The following is a 9566-nucleotide window of genomic DNA, read 5'->3' as shown; positions in this document are numbered from 1 at the left end:
TTTTCAGTGCGTTTTCCTGTCATTTTCCTAACCACAGAAAGTGATTTGTTGTGCTAAGGCAACAGAGCATTTCATTCCACTTTAATTGTGCAAACCCAACTTTCTTAGTATATGCTTGAATCCCTGCCGCAAAATATGGAGTCTGGAGCTGCCCTTTGCCAAATCATAATGTGCACATTATACTGGTATGAAGCTACTATTGCTGAATCAGGGCTAGCATTGCAATGATACTAAAGGAGAACATTGTTTCCGTTGCTTAATAAAAAATACTGTTATGTTACTAGATGAGCATTTTAGGTATTTTGTAGTGTACCTTGTTTGAAATTTTCTGATTTTAATGGTTTTTATCTGTTGTTTTATCTGAAGTTACTTTGAGACTTTTTTTTGTATAAAGCAACTAACAAGTGTAATAAATCATCATCATCATCATGCAAAAGTCTCCCTTTGGCAGGCTGAAAATGGACTGCCTTCAAGTCGATTCCGACTTATGGGGACCCTCTGAATAGGGTTTTAATGGTAAGTGGTATTCAGAGGGGGTTTACCATTGCCTTCCTCTGAGGCTGAGAAGCAGCGACTGGCCCAAGGTCACCCAGTGAGCTTCATGGCTGTGTGGGGATTCGAACCCTGGTCTCCCAGGTCATAGTCCAACACTCTAACCATTACGCCACACAGGCTTTGTCAGGTTAGAAATGCAAAACTAAGGCAGCAGTTGAGCTCAAGGTACAATCAGGACGTCTGCATGTATATTGGGCAGTAAGGCTCCAACTCACAAAACTAGGGCACACCAGCCTTGGGGCACTTCTTCTACCACAATATTTGGTCTCCAAACTGTATAGAAACAAGGGGGGGAAATAAAAGGTGGCCAAGGGAATAAAAGGTAGCAAAATTCCTCTCACAGTCCCACTTCTTCTTCTCAATGTACTTTTAGGGGTTGTATGACTGAATTATATGGTGTTAAGCTGTGATTGGTGTGGCAAGCCCTTCCCTGCCTTTCTTGGGTCAACCCCCTTGTTCGTTAGCTCTTCCAATACAGCAGCCTTTCCCAACCAGTGTGACTCCAGATGTTGTTGGACCACAACTCCCATCAGCCTCAGCCAGCATTGCCAATGGTCAGGAAAGATGGGAATTGTGGTCCAACAACATCTGGAGGCACACTGAATGGGAAAGGCTGTAATACAGGCTTCTTCCACAGTTTAAGCCAGCAGGACAACTTTACTGGACTTCAGCCCACTGGCAACATGTTTGCAGATCATAGAACTGGCAGGTAGCATAAGACTGGAATTTAGCAAGTCTGTGGAGAAAGAACTATTCTGCCACCTAGTGGTTTCTGGATAAAAATACTAATGCCAAGAAAAGTTGACGTGGGCTATGCTAAAAAAAAGTCTTTACCTTCTGGTAAAGCAGGTGTGGAGAACCTTTAGCCCTCCAGATGCTGCTGAACTACAACTTCAACTAGCCCTTGCAAGCATGGCCAATGATGATGGCAGTTGTCGTTCAGTAACATCTGGAGGGCCAAAGTCCCCATCCCTGTGTACAGACAGACATTGTTCCACTGCCTCATCTTCCGCTTGTCCTACCTCAGCAGCTTTTTTCATTCTGCTGAAAGGAGTGAAAATTACCCCTGTAACCTCACATGGCTCATGTGATGCACAATGTTTATTCCATACTGATAAATCATCTAGTGCGGTAGAACCTATTCTCTGAAACTCCTTAACCGTTAATATTAGGCACACACCTTCATTGTATTGTTTTTGATGCTTGCTGGTTTTTTGTTTAGGGAAGCCTACGCAGACATGCAATTTTATTGTACCTATTTTTAATAAATACTTTATACTATTTTATGTAAACTATTTAGGGACTTTATTTATATAAATGTTGCTAAATAAAAGATATTTATCCATTATCAAGATGCTAGGTATTGAATATTAGCAAAGTGGTATATCTGATCTTGGAACAGCAGTTACAACTGCGTTGTGCATACTTTGCAGTGGAAGGTATACTTTACATACAAAACACAAAAAGTTTCAGAATTTATCTATTTTACTACTATTGGACCATGTACCAAATATTTCGGATAAATACCTATCTCTTCAAAGATCTAATGCTGCTGCACAGAAGGAAACTGGATGAAACACAAGACATTTTTTATAGGCTGGAAAAACTCTCTTTAGACTTCAGGCATTTAATTTTTTTTGTTGCCTAATGTATGTTGCAACACTTCCATACACTATTGTCAATATTTGTTTTAAAAAGTACTCTATAGATGATGGTTGAAAGTTGTCCTTAATAAATGATTTATACTGCCTTTGGGCCAAAAAAAGCCCCAATAGGTGAATTTACCTATAATAGTTTTTTAACCATACCATCACAAAAGCACAAAAGTACTTTGAGATATATCTCATTTATTATTTCACATATGTTGCAATTCGGGCTGAGGAGGCAGCTCTGCTATCTGAGCTGAAGTGGTTATCATGGCAGCCATGTTCCGCAAGGGTTCTAAGGCAGCAGGAGGTTGTGGGGCCCTGCAGTAAAACACTAAGGCCACTACCAGCCTGGATACAGACAAGAGCCATGAAGTGGTCAGGTTGGTGATGGGCAGGGGGATATGCCACACGAAAGCTCTGAAGAATGGAGTCAAGAACAAAATTTACCCAGAAGCTAGAATGTCCACATGGGAGAAAACAGAATAATATAGACAGGAAAGATTGTGAGTACATAAGAGACCAGTAGAATCCTATTCACTACTGCTCCCTTTTGAAAAGTCTAATTTTACTACAGCAGCTCTTCTAAGCATCTCCTTTCCATTGAGCGTAGCTGGTTTGAACATACTGCTAAAAGAAACCCTGCCTTTCTATCTATCTCCAAAAGATAAAGGAATAAGCAGCATGTCCAAGGCTGGTATGTGTATTCTCCGCATCTGCAATTTCGCTGCATAAGTGTGGAATCCAGCATGTGAATTTGGCATCCTGAAACTCTTCAGTTTTCTTCTGGCAAGTTTTGAACATAGATATGGGAAACCTGGGAATGCACTGGCAGAGTAAAGCTTCTAACAACTGCGGAGGCTTCAGCACACAAACCTCTGTATCCTGCTATCAGAGACATTTGTCCCCAGCCCAGAGTGGCTATGCAAAACCCAGCACTCAGGTTGTTCTTCGCTGGCAGCCTTTGCCTCCCATCTTGCTCTGGGACCCTGTCCTCTGAAAATCTGAACCCTTGAAATAGAATTTATGCAGAGCAAATCCACATTTTCTTAACCTGTATGGTTCAGCTTGGGACACAGAATTCAGAACCCTTTTTTTGGGAGCCAGGTAGAGTTATGCCTTTGCACCTGTAAATCAAAGGAATAACCTCCTTACCAATGATGTCAGACACTGCAGTTGCTGCCTCCTAGTGACAGTAGTGATTTTCCTACAGAGGCGAATAATTCTGGCTTTTAAAATCTCCCTTTTGTCCTCACAGAACTTGACTACAACATAAGCCCCCCCCTTTTTCTAAGCCACATTTTAAGGGGGAGTGGATATTCTAATCCATGTTAGAGTAGCACCAAAGGTTGGCAGTTATTCTGTTAGCTACCCCAAAATGAGACAGTAATCCACACTTCCAGAGAAAGCCAATTCTGCAGCAGCTGCCTACAGTACAAAGTGGGAGGGCTTGTAAGAGGGCTGGAACTGCAAATTAGCTGTCCTGATGGAGGGGTATAGCATGAAAGGAATAGTGCTACATTCAACTACACTATAGCCGTTTAGCATTAAGATGCCATCCCATTTATATCCACTATTCCACTCAGATGAAATGAAATGCTAAAAGCAGAAAAAGGACTTCGCTAAGGCCACAGAGGAAGTCAGAGGCAGACATGGGTACAGTACTTGGAAGAGGGACCTTACCCTTTGATTATGCTAACCTGTGTAATTATCATCGTTTTTAAACTATTCCTACTCTTGTACAAAAAGTCCAGAGTGCTTACAGCAGGAGGCTTGCAGTGATCAGGCAAGTCCATGCTTACAACAGCATTAGGTACTCCCAGCCCTTTCACTGAGCCCTGTAGAAAGTGCTGTCAACAGTTGCACAGAGCGAGAAAAGGTTCCAGAGCCAGAAACCCGCATTCTGAATCGCTAGGTACTGCCATCCAGTAGGTGGTGACTGCATACAGTTCATGAGACACTTCAGGTGGCCTGCAGGATCCTCTCTGAATCTTGAACTCTTCAGCTTTACTTTTTTCAAAAATTGTATATGTATCTATATTTTTAATTTAAAAAAAGGTCTTATCCAAACGCTTCTGGAAATAAACATGGAACAATGAGACTGAAAGACTGAGAAAGCATGGCCACAGTTGCAATACTATCCTGTTTTGATGATTTAGCTTTCAAAAGCCTGAATTACTATTCTGAATACAGGGTACTAATGATACAAGAACTTTAATACTCTAGGTATTTGGAGAAATACGACGTTACCTGAAACCCTCTTTTCCTTTTATTTTTTTGCCAGCATGCCCACTCATACTGAGACTGCATGCTGCTTTTATAGCCAAAAGGGCTTCCAAAACCTAGCACTGCAACCTGTACTCTCCCTCTTTAGTCGAACCTGCTCTAGCAGCTTGCATGTCTACCATTTCCCAATCAAAGAAGAAAGAGAACCTCACACACACACACATGGCTCCCCATTCTTGGCACAAGTGCCAGGGCCATTTGTTTTGCCTGCAGGATTTTGGGGGGTGCTTTGCTGTATAAGGGGCTATCAGAGCAGTCCTTTAACTCAGGCTGGGGGTGCCAACAGATAACTCTCTCAGCACTAATACATAAAGGCTGCAGCTCAGCGGTAGGAAGCCTCTGCTCTGCATGCAGAAAGGTCCAGGTTCAATCCCTGGCATCTCCAAATAGGGTTAAGAATATCCCATCTGAAACCCTGAAGAGCTGCTGACAGCCAGTGTAGAAATACTGAACAAGAGGGACCATTGGGCTGACTCAGGATAAGACACCTGCCTATGTCCCTACGCTTTTGCGGTTGCTCTGAGCAAAGCGAGCATGGCAGCACTCTTGAGGACTGAGGCTCACGCGTGTCTTGGCCAATCCCTGACCTCATCACTCCTCTGGCACTAGCTCTGGAGGCCACTCCATTGCTTTAGAAAAGACTCTTGGAGAGTTCAATTAAAGATGCAGATCCTTTTCCATCCTGCCACCGGATTGACTAGAGAAAAGCAAAGTGGATCTTGCAGCACTAGGAGGGCAGAGAGCAGGTGAAGTTTCCATGCAAGATCAAAATCAGCAGCAGCCAGTGAGAAGGAAGAGGCCAAACTGTGAGAGGAAGCAACACAACCCCATCCCCGCCTCTTCAATAACTGTGAGGGCAGCCCTCCAGATAAGTATGCAGCTACACTAAAGCCTACATGCAGTGACCCAACATGCATCCGTGGCTTTCTCTCACTTCCCCAATCTTCTGAGAGTCTGTCGTCATCACAGCCGCTCTCACAGCAGGGTAAGAGCTGCTTCCTCTTTGCCCTGCTCCCACTGGAGCTTTTGGATCCCCAATAAGTGATGAGAGGGAGCTGAAATCTCAGGGTACTGGTTGTGTCCATGGGTCAAGGGGGGGGGAAATGAAGCAGTCTCTGGGCTCAGCAATGGGGAGGTGAAAGGGAGGAATAGGGATGATGGGCTGTCCTACGTCCATCAGCCTGACATAAGGGAGGCACTTGGGGAAGCCCAGCCCAAGAGGGTCGTCCCGGCGAAGTCCCATCTCTGCTCTAGCCGCACATGGTGAACATCAGCCACTGTGAAGGAAGGAAAGGAAGAGTGAGTGCATTTGTGAGGGGACCCACAGACGGTAGAAAAGGAGCTGAGCCACAAACTGTCCCCCCGCTCAGTCTTACTCAGGGCCTGCCCAAGACATTTTGCTAACTGAAACAAAGAACAAGATGGTTGTTCCCCATCCCCCCACATTCCACATGCAGAAGTCTACTGTGCCGGCAGCTGAATCTTACTTCTATATTGCCAATGGGTAATGCCCTCAAACCCCATCTGAGGACAGCACACTAGTTGTGGGGGTACAAACCGGGCCTCCAACAGAAGGGTATAGCTAATGGGCTGAAGAGGAACAGCCAGTATTTATTAGCTGCCTGAGGTGGTTGCCTCGCTCTGTCTAATGGTAGGGTCAGCCCTAGGCTGACCCAGGTATGATGTGGTGAAGTTATTTCAAATTGCGCTGTTGTGCTCATGCCCCAATTGTGGGCTTCCCATGGGCATCTGGTTGGCCACTGAGAGAACAGAAAGCTGGGCTAGCTGGGGCTTTGGCCAGATCCAGCAGGGCTCTTCTTAAGTTTTTTTGCCACATTTTGGTATGGCAAGCGGAATTCAGATCCTGAAGTGATCCACTTTTTAAAAAGTGGATGGAGACCGATGGAGATCGCCCCACAAAGAGGAGTTAAAGAGTTAAAGACTCCCATACTCCCATCCTGCCTTCATCTCTGGTGAACGGAGTTTGCAGGTTATTCTTTAAAAAAAAAAATCTGTAAAGCCTGTTTGACAAGAGGTGACGGGGACCAAAGAGGCATACAGAAACCACAGAAAGCAAATAAACTCTCTAAAGCACTTTCAGATGTCTTTAAAACCGTTGTCTGCCTTTAGTCTCTTAGGTGTTTTTCTGGCTGTGATATAATATAATCTCAGCCTGTGCCACAATATTCTGGCAATGGGTCAAAGTCTATGGCAATCTTCCCATTAAGGGTATGTCTATACCTGCTATTGTGTGTAATGGTGGAAACAGCTGCTCCACTTCGCAGCTCATCCAGAGGCCTATGCCCTAGTAGACTTCCACTTCTGTGTTCCTTTGCAGAAAACTTTGCATTCGACAGAAAACTCTGCCCTTAGCTAGTTCTCTTCCTATCTATCTAATCACTCAGTTCAGTGTTTTTTCTTCTCCTTTCCTCTCCTCTGTTGGGGTGCCACAGAAATCCGCTCCTAGCCCTCTACTATTTTGTCTCTGCACTCTGGCCCTGATCAAGGAGGAGATTTCAGTACCACTTATACATAGTGGTGCCTGATTTTCACTGGGACTGGTAGGGCGGAAGGCAGAGAGACCAAAAGTAGCTGGATTAAGAGCCAATGTCAGGCAGAGCAACCCCAACTGGTTGCAAGTAAGAAGGCAAGCAGGTAGGGGCTGACTGAGGGCAGTTGGTGGGGCACTGCTCCACTTGCCCTAATGGACAGCCTTCATGGTCTATACACCAATATCCAGCTCTGCCTCTCTATCTCAGATCTTCCCCCTACATTCAGTCCCACATCTCCAGCTGTACGGCGTTTCTACGTGGATGGTTAATTGCCATTTCACACACGGTACCTCCAAGACAAAACCTAGTTTTTCTCCTGAGTCTTCCCATCCTCATACACTCTCTGTATCTGAAAATGCCACCAACCACCCAATTAATCAGGTCTGAGGCCTTGGCCATTATAGTTGATTCTTCCTTCACTCTCCATTTTCAATCCACCACCAAAATATGTCAGTTCTCTTCACACAATGTGGTGAAAATATGGTCCTTCCTCTCCTCTCCCTGGCTACACTACTGCAGTTCTTCCTCTCTAGCCTTTTGCTGTCAGCCTTCTCACCTCTTTCAAGAGTTCTGCTACCAAAGTTATTCATCTGTCCCATCATCCAAACTATGTGACACCCCTCCTTAAATTCATATACTGGTGGCTCATCCATTCCTTAGGCTTATTCCCCTCTATTTGGCACAGGTTAGGCCTTATCTTGAGTACTGCATTCAGTTTTGGGCACTGCACTTTAAGAAGGATGCAGACAAACTGGAACAGGTCCAGAGGAGGGCAACAAGGACAATCAGGTGACTGGAAACAAAGCCCTATGAGGAGAGACTGAAAGAACTGGGCATGTTTAGCCTCGAGAAGAAAAGACTGAGGGGAGATATGATAGCACTCTTCAAGTACTTGAAAGGCTGTCACACAGAGGAGGGCCAGGATCTCTTCTCAATCTACCCAGAGTGTAGGACATGGAATAATGGGCTCAAGTTACAGGAAGCCAGATTTCGGCTGAACATCAGAAAAAACTTCCTAGCTGTTAGAGCAGTGCAATAATGGAACCAATGACCTAGGGAGGTGGTGGGCTCTCCGATACTGGAGGTCTTCAAGAGGCAGCTGGACAGCCACCTGTTGAGTATGCTTTAAGTTCAGCAGGGGGTTGAACTCAATGGCCTTAGAGGCCCCTTCTACCTCCACTATTCTTTGATTCTGTGATGTCAAAGACCTCCATGGCAGTGCTCTCTTTAACTCCCTTCTCTAGCTCTGCCACCCTCAGCCAAAGGAAGACCTGTTGCTCCCTTAGAATGGAGTCATTTTTCTCCCATTACACCTGGAACACCTTCCTAAAACAAGTATTCCAGGCAACCACTCTCTCCCCCCTCCTTCACATTTCTCCTCGGGGCCCACCTTTCCCATTAATGAAATCCATTAAGTCCCATTCACAATTTGCACACATGACAGGAGCTCTATGTGGAAGGGCCATAGCTCAGTGGTAGAGCATCTGCTTTACATGCAGAAGGTCCCAGGTTCAAGCCCTGGCATCTCCAGGTCGGGCTGGGAATGATCCCTGGAGAGCCGTTGCCAGTCAGTGTAGACATTACTGAGCTAGATGGACCAATGCGTCTGATGAAGTATAAGGCAGCTTTCTATGTTCTTATGTGTTAAAAGGGGCAACAGACTGGCAATGTTGTGAAGATGCCTGCCCTGTGACATCCATGCACTGAGCATGGACATCTATGTGCATACGCTTCAACACAACCTGGAGCCCCGATTGTGCAGGGTTCTAGCTCACATAGATGCCTATGTGCACAGACTTTGCTTCTTTGAACATCCACACCCAAAGGCAGATCTTTCCTTTTATTTGTCTAAGACATTCCCTGTCTTAAATTTCAGATTGTAATGGCCTTTGGGTAGGGACATGCCTTCATGCTGGTTACTCTGTAAAATGTCATGTGCACTGCTGGTAGTTTCTTTCAAAATAATTTTAAAGAATAGGAATAACCTGCCTTGTATGTGAAAAAAAGGGACAAATGACTGTCACTTTAAGGAACAAGCTGCTAGGTCAAAATGTGAGCAAATTTTCTCTTGAGTAGGCACAATGTGCCATTTCAAGTAGCACACTGAGATGTAAATTTACTCACCATTTGTCAAGTGGTGTGCTGCCAGAACCTACTACCTTACCCTCCTCCTTTAAGAAACATTTAAGCACCAGTCAACTAAAAACAAACAAAAACCACCATTGCTCCTTTGATTTTATACGTAGAACTGATTTTCAAATCTGTAATTTGCCCAGACAGAATGTTGTCCTATAGGACGGCCTAGAAATCTCCTAAACAATTAAGATAATCCCAATGGAGGAGAAAACATCAGTCCCTTTTGTCTATTTGTTGCTCCCTAGTCCCTGGTGGGAGGAAAGAAGTGGGGCTTCTAATTCAAATACACCTTCTATCACTCTTCAAGTCCCCTGCCTCAATTTCCTTACCTCACCAAGGTTCATCACAGCGCTCCCAGTGCCTTCAGGATCTAAGCTACGGAAGAATCCTG

General features: G+C 44.8%; 1 protein-coding gene and 1 non-coding gene across 2 annotated transcripts in view; one reads left to right on the top strand and one right to left on the bottom strand.

Annotated features, from left to right (window-relative positions):
* Positions 1-2346: 2346 nt before the first annotated feature.
* CAPN11 (calpain 11) overlaps positions 2347-9566 on the bottom strand; it is a 38968-nt gene continuing 31748 nt past the window's right edge. The window contains exons 21-22 of the mRNA XM_061624817.1: positions 9505-9563; positions 2347-5764 (exon numbers count right to left, since the gene is read on the bottom strand). Coding sequence (XP_061480801.1) covers positions 5738-5764; positions 9505-9563 — 86 coding nt within the window. The 3' untranslated portion in view covers positions 2347-5737. The remainder of the gene's footprint in view (positions 5765-9504; positions 9564-9566) is intronic.
* On the top strand, positions 8499-8569 carry TRNAV-UAC (transfer RNA valine (anticodon UAC)). Its single transcript has one exon. It is a non-coding gene; the product is annotated as a tRNA-Val (tRNA).

Source organism: Rhineura floridana, chromosome 4 (assembly GCF_030035675.1).
Source record: "Rhineura floridana isolate rRhiFlo1 chromosome 4, rRhiFlo1.hap2, whole genome shotgun sequence".
In the NCBI taxonomy this organism is placed as follows: domain Eukaryota; kingdom Metazoa; phylum Chordata; class Lepidosauria; order Squamata; family Rhineuridae; genus Rhineura; species Rhineura floridana.
Note: the sequence above shows the minus strand (reverse complement) of the source record. Positions and strands in the feature narration are given on the sequence as shown.